General features: G+C 40.5%; 2 protein-coding genes across 2 annotated transcripts in view; one reads left to right on the forward strand and one right to left on the reverse strand.

The window, feature by feature from the left end:
• mep1a.2 (meprin A, alpha (PABA peptide hydrolase), tandem duplicate 2) overlaps positions 1-2,299 on the forward strand; it is an 8,259-nt gene extending 5,960 nt beyond the window's left edge. Inside the window, exons 11-14 of the mRNA XM_061241610.1 lie at positions 1-47; positions 444-611; positions 1,190-1,382; positions 2,062-2,299. The exon at positions 1-47 is cut by the window's left edge and continues 397 nt beyond it. Coding sequence (XP_061097594.1) covers positions 1-47; positions 444-611; positions 1,190-1,382; positions 2,062-2,212 — 559 coding nt within the window. The 3' untranslated portion in view covers positions 2,213-2,299. The remainder of the gene's footprint in view (positions 48-443; positions 612-1,189; positions 1,383-2,061) is intronic.
• On the reverse strand, positions 1,600-10,793 carry LOC133128546 (adhesion G-protein coupled receptor F1-like). Its single transcript, XM_061242163.1, has 9 exons — positions 10,693-10,793; positions 9,459-9,593; positions 8,985-9,163; positions 7,478-7,648; positions 4,262-5,593; positions 4,105-4,146; positions 3,923-3,991; positions 3,103-3,163; positions 1,600-2,879 (listed from the first exon to the last, which is right to left on the reverse strand). The coding sequence occupies exons 2-9, from the start codon at positions 9,553-9,555 to the stop codon at positions 2,806-2,808; spliced, it is 2,025 nt and encodes a 674-aa protein (XP_061098147.1). The 5' UTR covers positions 9,556-9,593; positions 10,693-10,793; the 3' UTR covers positions 1,600-2,805.
• Positions 10,794-22,092: the final 11,299 nt, after the last annotated feature.

Genomic DNA, 22,092 nt, shown 5'->3' on the forward strand with positions numbered 1-22,092 from the left:
TCCGGATGTGCGGCTTAGAATGTCGGCCAGCGGGAGCTTCACCACGGGTAAGTCTTCTCCTCGTCCGGAATATTTAAACCCAGTCGTTTTCTTTCACTTCTGATTTGGAATGTCCAGTTTTTATTTGTGGTAAATTCTGCAGCACCCTGTGGGTCTGCCTTCTACAGATGGGGCAGGGTCCTAGTCTGTGGGTCCTTCCCCTTCCCAGGACCCACATCCAGAACCAGCCCTAGCCTTTCAGGGCCCTAAACAAGATTTGTTTAAATTTGTTTAAGTAGTGGGCCCCCTGGTGGTTGGAGGGACCTTCAGCAGCAGCTGCTTATATTGCCTATTGAGCTGCAAGGACATGAACATGGTGACTTATGTATGTTTTATTGATCTATCTGCACTTTTTCAAAAGGGTACTTTCTGAAATGCCAATACATACTTCTGGTGTTTCCCAGAATTGAGTCCGAATTGGGAAAAACCAGGTTCCGGAGGAACGTGGGTTGAATCCTGCCAGTGCTACTGGGGGACGGGATTAGGATGGAGTACATTTATTTCACACAAGCAGCTCATGAGGAGAAGTTTCCTGAAGAATGATGACCTTATTATAACCTCTGACTTTGAAGGTAAATGCTGTTAAAACTATGATCACTACAAGGTCCATGTGCACTGAATACAGTTGCAAGAAGTCACTATAATTTATTAACTGTAAGAACAAGCTGGGCTTTCACTAAATTGACCTTTGTCGGAGCTAAAAAGAGACAAAAAGCTCTGGCAAAGGCTGATTCCCAGCTGAAAATCTAAGCAAAGACCAGCTGGCATACAAAGCTGGTTTAAGTTGTATATTCAACATTTATAGCTGGTCTGTTGCTGTTCATAGCTGGCCTCTGGCTGCTCAAAGCTGGTTAAAGCTGGTAAAGTAAGCTGGTGGTCAAATTGGTGGACTAGCTGACTATAGACTGGTCAACCAGCTAAAAGTGTCAAAAGTGTAGAAATATCAGCAGAGCTAACTTAAAGCTCACCTTATTTTTACACTGAATAAATATGTACAAATATTATCATTTCAATAATTTTCGCAAGTATTCAATGGATGTGGATATTTGTGGTATCATTGTACTTAAATAGCGCCTGAAGTTCTTAAAACAAACATGCAGTCTTTAATTGAAACACCCATTTGTATATTGGTGTGACTGAATTCTTTCAGATCTGAGCCATCTGGTGAAGTCAGAGGTTCCTGTCAGGCCAAAACCTGCCCGTCCTCTCCAGGACGGGCCGGTGGACCCCGCTGAGGTCCCGAAATGGCGAGAGGCACGCTCTGTTATCGCCGACCCGTGTCGACCCAATCCCTGTCTGAACGGGGGGGTGTGTGTTGAGCAAAATGGGCGGGCTTCATGCAGGTCAGCAAACTCCACCTGTCTAAACACACTATTAACCCACTCAGTGCAATAGTGCGCGAGTGCTATCATTTCTCAAACAATACATCTCAGTTCAGCATTTTAATACATACAATTTTTAACCTTAATACAATAAATGAGGAAATAAAAATCAAAATTGCACTTACGATGACTATTGTCTTTTCGTTTAGAACAGCTCTTCATGCGTGTTTTGCTATTTGTGGATTTGTAAGTAAGTCGTAAGCCACTTGTAAATCGCTTTGGATTAAAAGCATCTGCCAAATAACAAAAATATAAATGTAAAGTGTAAATGCAAAATATACATTCTTACTAAAAGTCTTTTTCTTAAGTGGAGGTCATTTCACTGCTGCAGCCATTATCATGATCTAGTTTTTGATTTGGCGGGGTCCTATTTACAGACAAAGTCAGCTTTACAATACACTACTGTGCACAACAACAGGACATTCTGTAGTAGTGGGGTCCAAACCTATGGATCAACTATGGGACAATCTTTTTCTGAGGAGAAATTGATTGCAAACATATGGTTGAAGGAGAATTGCTAACTTGGGTTGGGATGCCACAAGCATGGATCGATATCTCATCGGGCATTGTACACCTCTGTTGCTGCTATGGACAGGCATTATACTACAAAGTTGACAATGCATTATCTTGTTTTCTGCAGATGTGCATCGAGTCAGGCCACTTTCTACACGGGTGCCATCTGTGAGAAACAGCGGATTGAAGGGAACGTCCTTGGGGTGCTGATTGGTGGTGCTGCTGGCACAGTTGCTTTGACAGTGGCCATTATCGCAGTCATCCGGAGAAAACGCTGAGGCTTGTTAACACATTGCGTATGTCACTTTTAACAGTGCCATTTTCTTCAAACAAGATATCATAATTTTATTGATACAATTGTTTTCTCTTCCCAATAATGTATTGCATGTGAAGGCAATAAAGGAATGTGATATTAGTAGAAAACCTGATTTGATATGATTATTTAATATTGTCCAATGTGGGGCTTTTAACATGTTATTTTAGCTTATGCTTTTATCCAAAGTGACTTACAGTTGTTTAGACTAAGCAGGGGACAGTCCCCCCATGGAGTAATGTGGGAGGATTGTCAGGTGAAAATATAGTAATTTGGAAATTATGTAAAGGTGAATTTTGTGAGTGAAAACAGTTTTGGATAGATTTGGAGACACTGAAGGACATCAGGGTGTAGGGTTTGCACTCTTCTTATTGATGTTCCAAACGGTTTCAGGAAGCCTATTACTTAGCCTATGTGTCTATAAAAAAATATCCTCACAAAGTACTGTGCTCTAAATTCCTTACATATAGCCATTTGTATGTCCATGGTCCTGATGGGTATACTGTGTCATTATCACAACATAGATGATAAGTGTGTTACATGCCATGCTGAAAAGCCTTAAGTGTTCATGAAAGATTCAGAAGCGGTATTTGACTGGCTTGAGGTTGCAGGTTCCGAGACATGGTATGCATCTGGAAAAAAAGGGTTAATTGGGTCTTATACGAAACTCTTATAATTGTACTGTGAGTCTAAATTCACTGAGGGGCTTCATTTAAGCATAAAAGCTTAAAAAGGGTTTTTGAAGGAAGAACAATTAAGACCCACAGAAACTGACCATAATGTTTTTCAAATAATGTACACAAATAATCTCACACTTGTATATGCTTTAGGATGTTTTCATTGAAGTATGTTTACCTCTTCTATGCCTTCGAAACAGACCCAATCCACTTGATGAAGAGGGACCTCCACTTGTGGTCTACAACAGAAATAATCATGTTTAAAGGCATACTATGCAGGATGTTTAGCCTTGCTGTTGTCTACAATAAAAACTTCTCCTCCTCCTCAACCCTGCTCCCTTTTTTCATAGCTCTAGCCATTGATGAAAATAAATTCACACATAAGGTTCACTCTGGTTTTCAAATGAGCCCGTTCAGCTTGTTTCAGTTGCTGGACTTGGCCTTCCTCACCTCCGCCATTGCTGTTGCTAGCTAGCTACATTTCATGACAGTTATTTTGCACTTTTATCGAAGGCGACTTCAGAGTTAATTAGACTAGGCAGGGGCCAATCCACCCTGGAACAATGTGCCTTGCTCAAGGGCCCTCAACAGCTACACTGATCTCATTTTGGATAGACTGGGGCTTGAACCACCAACCTTCCAGGTCCTAGTAAAGCACCTCAGCCAGGGGCTTAGCCAGAAGCGGCCCCCCTATAGCCGCAGCTGCAATTGCTCTGCTAAAACCTGATTCCACCCCAGAGGCTCTGACACCGCTGCCCACACAGAAAAGTGTGTCACGGCCAGAAACATCCCGAACACATCTCACATACCCTGACATACAGAGGAGAAGAGATTCAGCAAGACGTGTCCAGAGACAGACACTGCCAGGGCATATCATCGATATGACTGAGCACATATATTTACAATATATTCAAAGTAAAAAATCCTGCCTTAAATGTACTGTTCCAGAGCAGTAACTTGCAGCAAGTGGATCGGAACACGCAATCATCTGCACTTACCCTTGTGCGGTTGGAGCGGTTGGAGCTTGTGTTTAAAAAGGAGAACCTCCCTGCTAATGCTGCTCGTATCTGTAGGAAATGAACAGCAGGCAATTACTCCTGGAACCATTTTTTCAACAGCTAATGGTTAACAGCAATAAATTAGCATACAATACAACTAATATTAAAACTTCAGAACTTACCCTGCTGTCTAACAGTGTCCCAAACACTAAAACAAAGAAACCCTTCACAGAAAAACACAAAGCTTTAGTGAGCATGAGATTTACATTTTAGCATCAATATTGTTGTAATGTAAAAACACTTGCATAAAAACTGCAATGCATAAACATTTATGAGTACCTGTAATGAATTAAGAACGGCGAACACAACGTGAAGGCCAATGCTTTCCGGTGCGAGCATGACTCCTATTCCGAATCCCCACGTGAGTCCAAAGAAAGGGGTGAGGAGAGCGACACACCTTGCGATGACCACCAAGGCATTTCTCTCATCTGACTGGTTCTCTCCCACTCCCCTCCTCAACAATTTATACAGTACCACAATCAGGATGAGGAAATTTATGACCACTATGGCCAGGGCAGGAATCACAAAAGCAAGGAGGGCCTTTGTCTGGAACCAGTTGAGCCAGCAGGCGTCGTTTTGCCGGAAGTATCCGTTCTGCGGTGCCGTGACTGCAACCGTGACGACAGCGATGATGAGGGGGGCGCCATAGCCTACTGAGAAGCTGATGGCCATCATGGTCCTCTTGGACATATGGGCGAAGACCATAACCATGTGGTAAAAGAGCAGCAGGCCTGAAATCAACATCCAGAAGAACAAGGCCAGGTAAAAGAAGTGGATGAAAAAGGTCGCAGCACTGCAGGGGCCGACTGGCGTCTCCTCGTCAATATCTGATATGGCCGCCCCGATGATAAACCATATGTTTGCAATAAGCAGGGACACAGCGATGTTGACGATGGTAACATGCCGCATGTAGGATATGTCGTTTCTGGTGACGACAGTCCACACAATGCCTTCAATGATAAGGCACAGGACCAGGCTGCCCAATGATATGCCTACTCCAATGTAGGTGATGAAATCCAAAACGAGTCGGATTGCTTCAGGGATGGAAGGTGACATCAGAATGGAGAAAGAGGTCAGGTGGTTACAGAAACACGTTATGGTCTCATTCCCGTCCGTTTCCACCTCGCACCCTGACGAGTCCCATGCTGTTTCACTGAAGTTCCAAAAGACACACTGAGGATTGGCCAGTGTTGTGTTTCTTATATTGAACGTCAAAGTGACGTTAGTAACTGTGCTGTTCGTGTAGGCTAATATGACGGCTCCGTTAATTGTGTTATTCGGACTGGTAAGGCTCCGTGCTGGTAAAACGAAGTGCAGGGTGCGAAAGAGTACAGTGGTAATTGCAGTTTGGAAGCGAGGCATTGATTCGAAAACATTTATATTGTCAGTTGAACTAAAGGTCATGATGAAGTTACCAGAGAATACTTCTTTGTTTAGCTCAATATTGGATCTTGTAAGATTAATGGTTGTGTTTTCAATGGCTTGTACGATTCCCTCTACTGATGCCAGTAATTGAGAACTAGTGTTGTTGGTGTCGTCGTCTTCATTTAACAGTCCCCAGGTTCCTTCTGTATTGTTTCCAACTAAAACATTCACAGTACTCAGGAAATCCTGAAAATGACAAAGGAAAGCTCGGATTAGGATCTAGCTGTGCATCAACCTTGAATATGCATGATAATTAGTTAGCTTTAATGGCATACTATGCAGGATTTCTTTCCTTGCTTCCCTCCTGTGTTTCCACACAAATAATGTCCATGTCCAATCCTCAAACTGCCTACACCACCATGTCCATCTCTTGGTAGCTTGTTGCAAACTATGATTTGTAAAACATTTTAGCTTTTCACACAAGCCATTTAGCTTACTATTTAACTATATTTTACTCGTGTTTGCATTTCGTTATAGTTAGTAGCTAGCCTATAGTTAACCAAGGCTAGCCACTGCTGCTAACACCAGTGTATATCAGTCTGCTCTAGCCTGCCTGGGAGAAACATAGTTCTGTGACATGTATACTCACAAATGCATCAATTCATTGTCTCTTTTATTTATATAAGACATCTCAAGTCTTGTGAAAGTCCAGGAGTCTTTTGGATTTAGGCATAAGCCTAGGAGAGGAAATAAGCTGATAGAATCGACCAAAATTTTTTAGCGGCAGTTCTGTGCAGTGGAACCCAGCTCTGATGGCCAGCCAGCTAACATACAAAACTGAATTTAATTTGCTTATAATGCAGCTAATTAATCTTACCAAATTCTAGCCAGCCACTTGCTTAATGGTTATCCATCAAGGCTAATCTCTCGCAAACCCATCTCACCGCTATAGTAACCAATCCCTACACATCTCCTCTAGCCCTCCTCCTTTGATTGAATCATAGAGCATTTGAGTTCAGTGTATTGGACACATGCTTTTCAGATAAAGTACAAAAAAAGGCCATGCAAGAAGCTGCTCAAAGAGTTTTTAGAATAACAAATACAATTAGACAAGCAAGGTATTGAGCAGAAGTGAACACAGGCACAGGTTGCCAGTGTACCATAGTCATGACTGAGCATGTTTGTTTTATAACATTATCAAGATGAAAATCACATCTTTTTTTCACCACATTGATATTTCCAAATATGTCACCTACTCTATCAAAATCAGTTGTGTTGACCCAAAAACGTATTTTGAGTTTTAGAAACTAATCGAAAGAGGAGAATGTACACTTCTAAACAATACCAAATTGTTAAATTATCTCTCCACAGATATCAAGGGAATTGTGTCATTTAGAGTGCCACAAAACCATGTTTTTGAGGAAAAATGGCTTCAAAGTTTTGATGCAAGAGTTATGTGAGGCTGGGAGACTACCGTCTACTACTGACTACTACTTGTCATTTTATGTGTAAACCCTTTAAAACTAAGATCTTATATTGCTAGATTTTAAAACATTTTTAAGAAACTAAATTTTTACTTGAAGACTGAGATACTATTGCAGAACATGGATTGTTTTCACTTTAGCATTTCTGTGTGATTTTGATGTTTGTCATTGATGAGTCATTGAGCCTCATGCAAGAACCACTCATATGAACAGATATATTCTTAAATTGCCCATACGAGTGATTTGAGAAAACTGGGCACATTCACCTATTTTCTCATATTAAGAATTTTTGGTAGGAACAAAATTTGTGAAAAAAATGTATGATCCCGACCTGTTGTACAAATCATGTAAGCAATGCATTCCATTCATTTTCTATGGAGAGGGCTTGCAGTGCATGATGGGAGCAGTCCATCAAGTGCTGTGGTTTCCATCTCCAAATTAAACATCAAGCTCCAATAATATGGAGATCCAAAATAAAAAATAAAAAACTATAACAAATTATATTGAAGTTGTAATGATGCATGACCATTACAGTGGGTATAGCAATATAAAAAGATAAGAATACGGAAAGAAGATAAATATGAGGCAATGCAAGAATTGTAATATGCATAAACATGTCAGTTAGGAAGATAAGTGTGTTACATACCACAATCACAGTGTCGTTGACTTCCGTACCATTTATAACATCCAGAACAGCTGTCAGTATGTCCACAACGGTTAAAATATTTGCAGTTGAAATGACTACATCAGCTTCGAATGTCTCGGTGACATTACGGACTCTCGATACAAAAACAACAATGTTTTCTAGATCCAAACTCTGCACATTAGAAAAAAAAAAAAAAAAAAAAAAAAAGGCAAGCAAAAGATGGCAAAATTAAATATCAAATTTCAGTGGATTCCGTCACAACTTTGTACCTTTTTTATTGTTGATTATTTTACTTTTAACCTTTTTGGGGGAAAAGTTCCTAAACCTCTCACAAATTACAATGGCATTTGTAGGGAGGAACTTGTTTCCGAGGTGGAACTTTATTTTTCATGACTTTTGGGTTCAATATGAATGTAATCATGTGTAAATACACACATTTAAATATTGCATTTGCTTCTTCGAGCTTCATGTTATTTTTTTCCAGGGAGCCAATTTATCTGGACCAATGTGGGTAGAGCCAAACAAATGTAAATGTCAATTTTGCAGCAGATTTGGTTGAGTACCACAGGTGGCACACATGCAGACCAATGATTAAGCGTTATGGATCGAGAACCCATGGTATATCATGGATATTATCCCGGAGAAGGTCAAAGAACACTTTAAAATCACTCATTTTGTTTTAATTTGGTGGGCTACTAATGGCAAAATTATGATAATGTTAGGTTAATTTTGGTTACAAGTAGATTTGGCTGAAGGCAAACTGACTAATTGAGACAATTGACCGGACCTATCCATTGTATGATTACTTTTAACGTATTAAGAAAAAGAAGTGAGCAGTTTGTAAAATAACAATTTCATAACTATTGACCGTCTTAGTCTTTGTTTATGACTACTAGATGTACATGTAAGTAGAAACGGGCTAGAACATGGTTAAAACAGCGGACATGTTTTAGATCACTGATGTTAAATCCTCCAAACGTACTATGTTCAGCATGAAACTTGACATAATTATATATCAGTAAAAATATGTCCTTATTCACTTACGTGAGCTAGACCAAAATCACATGATTTGGCCTACAGTATATTCACAGGCAACATAACTGAAAAACATTTCATGAACATGAATTCAAGTTTTCCAAAGTGTTATCAGAATTGGTTGTCCTGTGTCCCTTTCCGTTGCCTTTTTACTGCAATGTTGCCAATACACATTACTTACAATGTTACCCAATGTAGCAGCCGTACTGGTCGTACTGCTACAGGCACAAGCCTGTAATTGCAATGTGTATTAGCCTAGTGACAGGTCTGTATTTTTCCTAATTCATCAGCAAAAGTAGCTTACTTCAACAAAATATTTTGAAGGGAATACATATTTGAGACAGACTCAAAATAAACAATTACTGTATTAAATATTTAAACAGCAGTGTTGTACCCATTTTGCAATAGGGGAGTATCCAAATCTGTAACAAATGAAGTTAGAAGTAACCTTATTATGAGGAATGGATATTACCTTTGATTCTATTTCTAGCTCCTTAATTTCAGGTAAGAGGCAATTGCTGCTCACAAATATCCATGTGGCATTCTCACATCGGTATGTCTGGCTGCCATTTATGGCCATTGTGCAGCCTATAGAAACCTCGTCATTTTCTTTCCCAGGGCCATATGGGTCATTACAAGAAAAATTCTCATCTGGAGGAAATTATGAAAAAGATCAGTTTTCACATGAGATTTCTACACAGCCAGACTTGAACTGGTTAAGGCATTCTGTTCATTAACCAAGCCCATATATTCTTGAATTAATCCAGCAAAAAGATAAGAAGCAGTAATTAAGTGTGAGAGGAGTATGTTTATACAGTATATCAGAATTGATTACCGTAGCATGATTATATGTAACCATTTGCCAGTGGAAATTATTTGAGCATATAATTGTATTATTTTCAGTAACTACACTTCAAATCTTCAGGTGAATCCCATGAACACTGACCTTTATTTAAAAAGTGCACGGTAGCTTCCTTTACAAATGTAGTACCTCTGAATGTCATATTGCAATTAAACTTCCGGGTCTCCTCTCCATTTCTCATTATGTCAATTTGAATGCACTTCAAATCTTCCGGGAATGCTGCTGGGGGAAAAAAACGTGTTTAAAAACATTTAACTAATTTCAGTCTAACACATAACTAGCCAGATTGTTTTGATGTGAAACATCATCATTTATAACTTTTGTAAAAATTGTATAATTACATCCATTATAATAGAATAGACAGATTAGATTCAGAAGGTGGTGATTTATGCAGTGTGCTCCATAATTATTGATACATATCAAAAAAGGTGCTGCAAACAAAAAAAGTTATTGAAGTCTAGTTTTATAAAGCTATACGCTTTATTAATGATTCAGTGGGATCAACCAAAGTTTTACATTAAATAAAAAATTATTTCCCCCCAAATCAGGCTCCACAATGATTGGCACCCCTGGTGTAATACTTTAATACTTTAATACCCAGGCAAAGATGACAGCCTTGAGTCTTTTCCAAAGATTTGTGATCAGGTTAGACAACACATTTCAGGGTTTTTTGTTTTTTTTTGCCGTTCCTCCATGCAGAACAGGATTTGCGCTTGGAATCTACTTATGATCAAGACTCAGCTTCCTAACGGAAGCAACAAGATTCTCTGGTATTTTGTTGAATTTGTTCATACTCAAATTCAACAAAAAAATCACAGGAAGTGACGGAATGATGCAATATAGTTCTTTTTAAGATTGAGAATTACAAAATTTCATTTACGATGAAGTAAATTAAATAAAATTGCCAATTTCACTTTGTTTGATTCTATTTACAATAAGTGTTATGGGTACCAAAGATTTTAGTCATGTTGTTTCTCAATTTGTATTAAGGGTGCCAATGATTCTCGAGGCAACTGTATGCATGAACACTGAATCAAACATTATGTTTCTACTTTTCCATCTTGTTTTTAATATTGGTGGCCGAATCAAGCTAATCAGTTGGAATTCTCATTTTTCCATGGCCACATTAACCATAGAACACCAATAGTAATCCCATGCATAGGTTAATACCAGATTAATATGCCTAAAAATATGCAGACAAGTACTGTATAAATAGTGTGAATGACTTAAGATATTAACGAAATGCATAATTTGAGCAACAACAAACACAACATAAACAGCACAATTACATTAGAAAAGAAAATGAACTGGTAATTACGTTGTTCTTCCAGTGTAACACCACTTTCTGGTTTCCACTGTAGGCGGAAGTCAAGTGCCTCTCCACAGCAATTGAATGTGACCTTGTCACTTTGACTTCTGATGACTTCTCTCTCCACAAAAAATCTTGGAGCAGGCTGCACTGGAATGGACTGGCTCTGGATAAACATCAGAATGCCATCTTTCACAGAGCATTCGTACTTTGCTGTGGAAATAAATAAATTTAAACCCAATTGACGGCATCTAAAGTTATGTGTAAATTTAAAAAAGTTATATACTAGACATTCATAGGAAAGGAAATGGCCTTTAATGGAAATGGCCTAATGGCCCTCTAGTAGTAAAAAGTGGGTTTTGCAGATCATGACTCCTAGGTAATAATATATGGAGAGAATTGAGTCCTTGGCAACCCACCCCTCCAACCAACTGACTGGTGAAATTAAGTCAGGGTACAACAATAGTTTTTTTTTTTTTTATCACTGGGTTGGAAAGCAGTCGCAATTTAGGTCAAGTAAGAATGCTGTGGAATAATAATTGTTTCAGTTAAACTCTGATGGATATACATCCGAATTACTTACCACTGTCAGATTGAATAAGGTTATTTACTCTGAGACTTAATTTATCACTCTGGATTTCATACTTTGCATTATTTGCAAGACTATTTTCGTTCGCAAACCAGGTTATAACAGAATTCCTCAGATTTACATTTTTTGGATTACAGCGTAAAGTCATGCTGTCATCTCCGGAATACAGGACATCAAAACCCTCAAATGTGTCTTCTAAAGAGAAAAGACAATCATGTTAATTTCACATACATATGCTTGTACAAGTACATAATACTGTCTTAAGGACAGGCGTATACTGAACAATAAAACATTGACACATTAATAATGTTAAAGTATTAACATTATAATCACAAAGCATTCATATTCTCATCTGTTGTCTAACTGTCAGCATAATGAACATTGACAATATATTTTTTGACGATCCAGAATATCAATTAGGCCTATATGGCTACAGCTGCTTTTTCATTGTGTTTTAAGTCTGCTTTAGCTTCAGCAGGAACATCGGCTATAAATAAACTGCAACTCACCAATATCGTTGACTCAGTGGGAATTATATGACTGATGCTTAACTTACACACAGTTATTAAGAACAAAATGTGCTTGAAACATTAGAACATTCAGAGTTAAGAAAAATAAACATCTAAGCATTATGAATGTGAAAATAGAGCATTTTCGAGCATACTTGTGAAGGGATTTGCTTGAAAGGACTTGGGATCAATAGCATAGTTTGGCGCAAGTGTTTTTCCAAGTGCTTGGTTTGCATTTTCAATGTCCATGGAATTAATTTTGTTTGTCCCCACTGTATAAGTTGTGACCACGCTGCCATTCCTGTTAATAAAACAAAAATTGAACACAGTGTGTGGTTTGAGTGAATGAAAATGACATCTCAAGAATGTTATGCACACCTTTAAGAGAATTGCATATACTGCATTGAATTGATATTGAAATGCTTTATTGCTCATTTTTGTAGTTTCAAATTTTTGTAAAATCATTGGCCAACTCTGGGAAACCAAAAAATGTAATTGCAGTATCTAATAGGGCAGAAACGTAAAAACAGTAGAATGCAAATGCTTAGGCACAGAGCAGCGAGAGTTGTAGATCAACTCCACCATCTTGCTCACGGCAGGCAAATGCTTGTAGCTCCTTGGACTGTTGGAAAATGGGAGTCTGAAAGTATCTTGAGAGTCACGACGAAGCACTACCCCTGCATCATCTGGGAGGAATATACAGGGGTCTCCATGGACATCCTACAATTCTCCATTCTCCGAGCAGATGTCATAACAGGATGGCACTGGCTGAAAGGGAGCCTGCAGCAGTGCTCCTAGGACCTTGGGGGAGGGAACACGCTGGCCTCCTAGCATGGGAGTTTGAGCGCACCGATCACAGATCTGGAGAAATATCTCTGCGAGAACGGCTCTCACTCTGGTTTTGGGTTGTACAGCAAATCCCAGCTATCGGTGCAAAGGACCTGCAGAAAGGTTTAGTGACACCAGGGCAGCGATGCACTGGTCCACTCTGCAGTGTTCTTTATACAAGAATGATCAGTGTAGAATTGTCAGAAGGATCCAGTTCCTGCAAGTCCTTTGTGATATGCTCCTGTGTGGTAAGATCATAGGCTAGTGCTTGGCACTCTCAGATGGGAAGTCTTTATTAACTCTCGGGCAGGTAAAACAGGCGAAGGTCGATTGCAGGCAAACAGGTGTGTGGAAGATAAGACAGTTTGTAATCGATAATCCAAGCAGGGGTAGGCAGGCAGACAGATACAGCAAAGGAAATTTGAAATGTTGGGCATAGGCAGAAGGTCAATAACGATATAGCAGTCCAAACAGGTAGATGAACAGAAACAAATTCCAAAGACACAAACTGGTCCACAAATCTAAGTCCAAAACAGCGGGTCAAACACGAACAAAAGGGGAATCCAAAAGTTGGTGGCCGAAAACAAAACGGGTCAGTACACGAACAGATCAGACAGAGACAACGCTGGAGAGAACGGCAGGAGCACATTCTGGCACTGAACAAATGAAACAGACGGGGAAATACACTCGCCTCCAAAGGTATTGGAAAAGCAAGGCCAATTCCTTTGATTTTGCAATACACTTATACATATATACATACATTTTGGGTTGAGATAAAGAGATGAACGCGAGACAATAGTTCAGAATTTCAGCTTTTATCTCCTGGCATTTACACCAAGATGTACACTACCATTTCTCACAGATAAACATGATTAATTTGTGATTTTTCCTTGATTAGAGTAGGTTCCTTATATAAATCCCATTTTTACTAAAAATATAAGACCCATTCATTGTTAAATTTGATCTACCAGAGGTAGATTAGCAAATGGGTGTTAAATGTATCGCCCATGATTTTGACACCTTGTCAAAATTAAGTTCCCCATACTTACGAAAAGCGAATGCTTGATACTTCGACATATCCGTCAATGTTCGCCTTGTACTCTTCATCAATCTGTATGAAATAGTAATGTTGATAACCATCAGATCTGATTATCAAAATACAAAGGTGTTAAAACAAACATGAAAAGTGAAAACAGCCTCAAGATGATAAAGATCCTCAATCAACAATTTTAAACAAATGCAGCGCTAGTGATATCCCTTAACTGCATCATCAGGAAACTGACTAGATTTAGCAATAAGTAACTATCTATTTATTATACAGTTCAAAGCTATTTACCGATCACTAAAATGTACAGCTAGCTGGCCAGCTAATATGCATTGCACGCTCAGATATGTGGGTCATTCAACTACACAGCAACAGAATATCCTTCAGTTTTTCACATTGTTTAAAAATGAAACTAAAAACGTAAAAATGTAAAAACTCATACTCACAGCATTTCTGATAACTCTTTCCAATTGAGTATATTGTTGAGAAGAAGTATTAGACAAACGACCGTCAAAGTTCTGGTTAGTAATGCGAAAGGACATCGGCAGCTGAAATTCTGTAACAGGAACAGCACAAAAAATAAAAAAATCTGGGCAAGAATGTTACATGCCAAGCTAAACCAAGAGAAAACAGGCAACAAGCAGTTGTGAGTGAAACATTTGTCTCAAACTATAATGAATCAGTACATACGTGGTGGTGCAGTCGTGGTGGCTGCAGAAAGAAAAAATATTTAGATAAGGACAGTGAAGTGAGCCACTGATGTGAATTATGGAAAAATACCCATCAAATCAGTATCTTGCTCCCATATGTATAAATCAGTCATTCAAATTGATAGAACCAATTTAAACTGAACTGTTTGAAGAGTGAAACATGGTACAAAAAGCAAATTATATCTAATTTGTTCATCACAAGACTTGACTTAATGATCAATATTTGGTCAAGGGTAATGCCTTTATCCAAAGCGCTGTACAATTGATGCTTCTCATTCACCCATTCATACACACACTCACACACCGACGGTGATTGGCTGCCATGCAAGGCGCCGAACAGCTCGTCAGGAGCATTTTGGGGTTAGGTGTCTTGCTCGGGGACACTTCGATACAGCCCGGGCGGGGGATCGAACTGGCAACCCTGCATTACATTACATTATTGGCATTTGGCAGACTCTTATGGCTCTCATCCAGAGCGACGTACAACAAAGTGCATACCCATAACCAGGGATAAGTTCGCTGAAAGACCCTAGAGGGAAGTACAATTTAAACTGCTACCTGTACAACAAAAATAAGGACAAGGGCCATTTTTTTTTTTTTTTTTTTTTTTTTTTGAACAAACAAACAAGAGCAAAACTATCCAAACACTGCTTACCTAGCCAACTAAAAATACCGATACACAAAGCAAGTCACAGAGACAACAATTAAGGTTCACAGGGAGGTAGGGAGGGATGGGGAGAGGTGCTGCTTGAAGAGGTGTCTTCAGCTTGCGCTTGAAGGTGGGGAGAGATTCTATAGTTCTGACCTCAACGGGGAGTTCGTTCCACCACCGTGGAGCCAGAACAGGCAGTAGTCGTGAGCGTGAGGTGGAGGTTCTGAGAGGGGGAGGTGCCAAGCGGCCTGTGGAGGCTGAATGAAGAGGTCTGGCAGGGGTGTAGGGTCTGATGATTTTTTGCAGATAAGCTGGGGAAGACCCTTTAACTGCTTGGAAGGCTAGCACCAATGTTTTGAATTTGATGCGAGCCATGACAGGCAGCCAGTGGAGGGAAGTAAGCAGGGGGGTGACGTGTGAGTATTTGGGAAGGTTGAAGACCAGACGAGCTGCTGCATTCTGGATGAGTTGGAGGGGTCTGATGGCGGACGCTGGGAGGCCAGCCAAGAGGGAATTGCAGTAGTCCAGGCGGGACAGAACCATCGCTTGGACCAGGAGCTGGGTCGAGTAGGGGGTGAGAAAGGGGCGGATTCTCCGTATGTTGTATAGGAAGAACCTGCAAGACCGGGTCACCGCCGCAATGTTCTCGGAAAGGGACAGTCTGCTGTCCATCATCACGCCGAGGTTCCTTGCACTGGGTGACGGCGTGAGTGTGGTATCCCCGAGGGAAATGGAGAGATCCAGATGGGGAGAGGCATTAGCAGGGATGAATATCATTTCAGTTTTACCTGGGTTGAGCTTTAGATGGTGGTTGTCCATCCAGCTCTGGATGTCCCTCAGGCAAGCAGAGATACGGGCTGAAACCTGCGTATCAGACGGCGGGAACGAGACAAAGAGTTGGGTATCGTCCGTGTAGCAGTGGTAGGATAGCCCATGTGCAGTGATCACAGGGCCAAGGGAGCGAGTGTAAAGAGAAAAAAGAAGCGGGCCAAGGACTGAGCCCTGGGGAACTCCTGCGGCGAGGGGCCGAGGTGTCGATACCGAACCAGCCCAGGCAACCTGGAAGGAGCGACCAGAGAGGTAGGACTCAATCCAGTCCAGGGCTGTGCCACAGATGCCCATTGCTGACAGGGCTGACAGGAGGATGGAGTGATCCACAGTGTCGAAGGCAGCAGAGAGATCTAGAAGAATGAGGACAGAGGAGAGGGAGGCTGCTCGTGCGGCATGGAGTGACTCACTGACGGAGAGGAGCGCAGTCTCTGTCGAGTGGCCCGATCTGAAGCCAGACTGATGGGGGTCTAGCAGGTTGTTGTTAGAAAAGAAGGCAGAAAGTTGAGTAGAAGCAGCTCGTTCTATAGTTTTAGAAAGGAAAGGAAGAAGAGATACCGGGCGGTAGTTCTGGATGATGGAGGGATCCAGGGTAGGCTTTTTTAGCAGCGGAGTGATGTGGGCCCTCTTGGAGGATGCCGGAAAACAGCCGGAAGACAGGGAGGAGTTGACAAGGGAGGTGACAAATGGGAGAATGTCAGGTGTGATAGTTTGGAGAAGAGAAGAGGGGATAGGGTCATGGGCACAGGTTGTAGGGCGGTGGCAGAGCAGGAGTTGAGAAACATCAGAGTCTGTAAGGGGGGAGAAAGTGGAAAAGGAAGGGATGGGCCTAGAGGGGGGGGAAGGGCACAGTGAGGGGGGCGGTGGTTGTAAAGGATCTGCGGATGACTGTGACCTTCTCATCGAAGAAATCAGCAAAGTCATCAGCAGCGAAGGAGGACTGAGGAGGAGGAGGTGGTGCGTTGAGGAGAGAGGAGAAAATTGAGAAAAGTTTCCGGGGGTTAGAAGCGGAGTTCTGAATTTGTGTTTGATAGTATTTTGCTTTGGCAGCAGTGACATCGGAAGAGAATGCCGCCAGGAGAGACTGGTAAGTCATGAGGTCTGAAGCGTCTCTGGATTTCCCCCACTTCCTCTCCGCTGCACGGAGGCTGGCCCTGGAGGTACGGAGGGTGTCAGATATCCAAGGACTGGGAGGGGATGTGCGAGGTGGCTTTGAGACAGGGGGATAGAGAGAGTCAAAGGCGGAGGAGAGAGATGAAAGGAGGGTGGCAGATGCAGAGTCAGCTGGGAGTTTGGAGAAGGATTCGAGAGGGGGGAGTGAGGCGGTGACGGTGCTGGCAAAGGAAGAGGGTGAGAGGGAGCGGAGGTTACGGCGGGCTGAGGAAGTGTGGGTGGGAGGAGGGGGAGGAGGATGGGGAGGAAGAGGGAGGGAGAATGAGATGAAGTGGTGATCAGATGTATGCAGAGGGGTAACCGTGAAATCGGAGCATGAGCAGTTCCTCACAAAGACAAGGTCTAGGACATTGCCCGCCTTGTGGGTTGGAGGAGAGTGTTGCAGGGAGAGGCCGAAGGAGTGGATTAGCGGTAGGAAGGCAGCAGACTGGGAGGCTTCTAGGTGGATGTTGAAGTCTCCAAGGAGAATCAGTGGGGTGCCATCCTCAGGGAAGGAGCTGAGAAGGGTGTCTAGCTCATCAAGGAAGTTTCCCAGGGGCCCTGGAGGACGGTAGATGACTGCAATGAAAAGGTTAGTAGGGTAGGATACTGCAACAGAATGGAATTCAAAAGTGGACATGGACAGGTCTGAGAGGGGGAGAACAGAGAATTTCCGTGAGGGGGAAATTAAAAGACCAGTACCACCGCCACGGCCGGAAGGCCGGGGAGTGTGCGAGAAGGAGAAGGAGGATGAGAGGGCAGCGGGAGTGGCGGTGTTGTCAGGTGTGATCCAGGTCTCTGTGAGGGCAAGGAATTGTAGGGAGGGAGGCATACGCAGGGATGAAGTCAGCCTTCCGAGTGGCAGACTGGCAGTTCCATAGTTCCCCTGTGACAGCAAAGTCCTCACAGGGGGTCAGCGGGGGATAGCTGAGGTTTGAGGGGTTCCGACGCCGTGGAGGCCCACGTCGCAGGGGGGGGGCTTCGAGGGAGAGAGCAGACTGGGATGGGGTGAAACATAACATCACAAACTGGGACGGTCGCTCTGACACGCCTATTTAAATGGCCTACAATTGCTCACAAGCAATACCAAATCAAAGCTAATCTACTGATAAATAACTTAAATAGCTGTGGAATTTAAGACAAAGGTTCAATCACTCTACAGGTATGCAACCAGTAGAAGTGATTAACAGGTAATAGACAAACAACCTGGCTCAAGCCCTAACCCTTGCTGTTCAAATGAGCAATTTAAAAAAATCTACGTTACCGCGTCTAGAGGAAAACCCGCAGCGCAGCACAGCAAAAACTGCGATGGCCAGACGACTGCTCTTACTGCCTGAGCCATGTCGCCCCATATATTTAAAAGATAAACATCTAAAAATGCAGTTTGAAAATTGTACATGCCAAGCTAAACCAACACATAACTGACAGCAAGTCCTTGTGAGTGAATCATTTGTGTCAAACTGAAATGAATCAGTACATACTTGGTGGTGCAGTCGTGGTGGCTGAAGACAGAGAAAATATTTAGACAAGGACAGAGAAGTGAATCACTGAGGGGAATTATGGAAAAAGACCCTTCAAATCAGTATCTTGGTCCCCAATTTATAAATAACTGATTCATAGACAGTTCTTGCATTGAGAAGGAAGTGTTTTGAATATTGAAACTTGTCGTACAAAAGAAGATGTATTAGTTTGGTCATCAAAATACTTTTTTGAATTACAAAATCTTTCAAGGATATATATCTAAATAAAAGGGTTGATAATTGTACATGCCAAGCAAAACCAACAAATGAATGGCAACAAGTAGTTGTGAGAAAAACATTTGTCTCAAAGTGAAATGAATCAGTACATACTTGGTGGTGCAGTCGTGGTGGCTGCAGACAGAGAAAATATTTAGACAAGGACAGTGAAGTGAACTACTGATGTGAATTATGGAAAAATACCCTTCAAATCAGTATCTTGCTCCCACATGTATAAATCAGTCATTCAAATTGACAGAACTGACTTAAACTGAACTGTTTAAAGAGTGAAACATGGTAAAAAAAGCAAATGTCCTATTTCACATTTGTTCATCACAAGACTTGGCTTAATGATTTATATTAAAAAGCTGTACACCTAAAAATGCAGTTTGAAAATTGTACATGCCAAGCTAAACCAACACATAACTGACAGCAAGTCCTTGTGAGTGAATCATTTGTCTCAAAGTATAATGAATCAGTACATACTTGGTGGTGCAGTCGTGGTGGCTGCAGACAGAGAAAATATTTAGACAAGGACAGAGAAGTGAATCACTGAGGGGAATTATGGAAAAAGACCCTTCAAATCAGTATCTTGGTCCCCAATTTATAAATAACTGATTCATAGACAGTTCTTGCATTGAGACGGAAGTGTTTTGAATATTGAAACTTGTCGTACAAAAGAAGATGTATTAGTTTGGTCATCAAAATACTTTTTTGAATTACAAAATCTTTCAAGGATATATACCTAAATAAAAAGGTTGATAATTGTACATGCCAAGCAAAACCAACAAATGAATGGCAACAAGTAGTTGTGAGAAAAACATTTGTCTCAAAGTGAAATTAATCAGTACATACTTGGTGGTGCAGTTGTGGTGGCTGCAGACAGAGAAAATATTTAGACAAGGACAGTGAAGTGAACTACTGATGTGAATTATGGAAAAAGACCCTTCAAATCAGTATCTTGGTCCCCAATTTATAAATAACTGATTCATAGACAGTTCTTGCATTGAGACGGAAGTGTTTTGAATATTGAAACTTGTTGTACAAAGAAGATGTATTCATTTGGTCATCAAAATACTTTTATGAATTACAAAATCTTTCAAGGATATATACCTAAATAAAAAGGTTGATAATTGTACATGCCAAGCTAAACCAACACATAACTGACAGCAAGTACTTGTGAGAAAAACATTTGTCTCAAAGTGAAATGAATCAGTACATACTTGGTGGTGCAGTCGTGGTGGCTGCAGACAGAGAAAATATTTAGACAAGGACAGTGAAGTGAACTACTGATGTGAATTATGGAAAAATACCCTTCAAATCAGTATCTTGCTCCCACATGTATAAATCAGTCATTCAAATTGACAGAACTGACTTAAACTGAACTGTTTAAAGAGTGAAACATGGTACAAAAAGCAAATGTCCTATTTCACATTTGTTCATCACAAGACTTGGCTTAATGATTTATATTAAAAAGCTGTACACCTAAAAATGCAGTTTGAAAATTGTACATGCCAAGCTAAACCAACACATAACTGACAGCAAGTCCTTGTGAGTGAATCATTTGTCTCAAAGTATAATGAATCAGTACATACTTGGTGGTGCAGTCGTGGTGGCTGCAGACAGAGAAAATATTTAGACAAGGACAGTGAAGTGAACTACTGATGTGAATTATGGAAAAATACCCTTCAAATCAGTATCTTGCTCCCACATGTATAAATCAGTCATTCAAATTGACAGAACTGACTTAAACTGAACTGTTTAAAGAAACATGGTACAAAAAGCAAATGTCCTATTTCACATTTGTTCATCACAAGACTTGGCTTAATGATTTATATTAAAAAGCTGTACACCTAAAAATGCAGTTTGAAAATTGTACATGCCAAGCTAAACCAACACATAACTGACAGCAAGTCCTTGTGAGTGAATCATTTGTCTCAAAGTATAATGAATCAGTACATACTTGGTGGTGCAGTTGTGGTGGCTGCAGAAAGAGAAAATATTTAGACAAGGACAGAGAAGTGAATCACTGAGGGGAATTATGGAAAAAGACCCTTCAAATCAGTATCTTGGTCCCCAATTTATAAATAACTGATTCATAGACAGTTCTTGCATTGAGACGGAAGTGTTTTGAATATTGAAACTTGTTGTACAAAGAAGATGTATTCATTTGGTCATCAAAATACTTTTATGAATTACAAAATCTTTCAAGGATATATACCTAAATAAAAAGGTTGATAATTGTACATGCCAAGCTAAAGCAACACATAACTGACAGCAAGTACTTGTGAGTGAATCATTTGTCTCAAAGTGAAATGAATCAGTACATACTTGGTGGTGCAGTCGTGGTGGCTGCAGACAGAGAAAATATTTAGACAAGGACAGTGAAGTGAACTACTGATGTGAATTATGGAAAAATACCCTTCAAATCAGTATCTTGCTCCCACATGTATAAATCAGTCATTCAAATCGACAGAACTGATTTAAACTGAACTGTTTAAAGAGTGAAACATGGTACAAAAAGCAAATGTCCTATTTCACATTTGTTCATCACAAGACTTGACTTAATGATTTATATTAAAAAGCTGTACACCTAAAAATGCAGTTTGAAAATTGTACATGCCAAGCTAAACCAACACATAACTGACAGCAAGTCCTTGTGAGTGAATCATTTGTCTCAAAATATAATGAATCAGTACATACTTGGTGGTGCAGTTGTGGTGGCTGCAGAAAGAGAAAATATTTAGACAAGGACTGACGGGAATTTTGGAAAAACACCCTTCAAATCAGTATCTTGCTCCCACATGTATAAATCAGTCATTCAAATTGACAGAACTGATTTAAACTGAACTGTTTAAAGAGTGAAACATGGGACAAAAAGCAAATGTCCTATTTCACATTTGTTCATCACAAGACTTAACTTAATGATTTATATTAAAAAGCTGTACACCTAAAAATGCAGTTTGAAAATTGTATATGCCAAGCTAAACCAACACATAACTGACAGCAAGTCCTTGTGAGTGAATCATTTGTCTCAAAGTATAATGAATCAGTACATACTTGGTGGTGCAGTTGTGGTGGCTGCAGAAAGAGAAAATATTTAGACAAGGACAGAGAAGTGAATCACTGAGGGGAATTATGGAAAAAGACCCTTCAAATCAGTATCTTGGTCCCCAATTTATAAATAACTGATTCATAGACAGTTCTTGCATTGAGACGGAAGTGTTTTGAATATTGAAACTTGTCGTACAAAAGAAGATGTATTAGTTTGGTCATCAAAATACTTTTTTGAATTACAAAATCTTTCAAGGATATATACCTAAATAAAAAGGTTGATAATTGTACATGCCAAGCTAAACC

The sequence above is a fragment of the Conger conger genome, chromosome 5 (genome assembly GCF_963514075.1).
Source record: "Conger conger chromosome 5, fConCon1.1, whole genome shotgun sequence".
NCBI classification, from domain to species: Eukaryota; Metazoa; Chordata; class Actinopteri; order Anguilliformes; family Congridae; genus Conger; species Conger conger.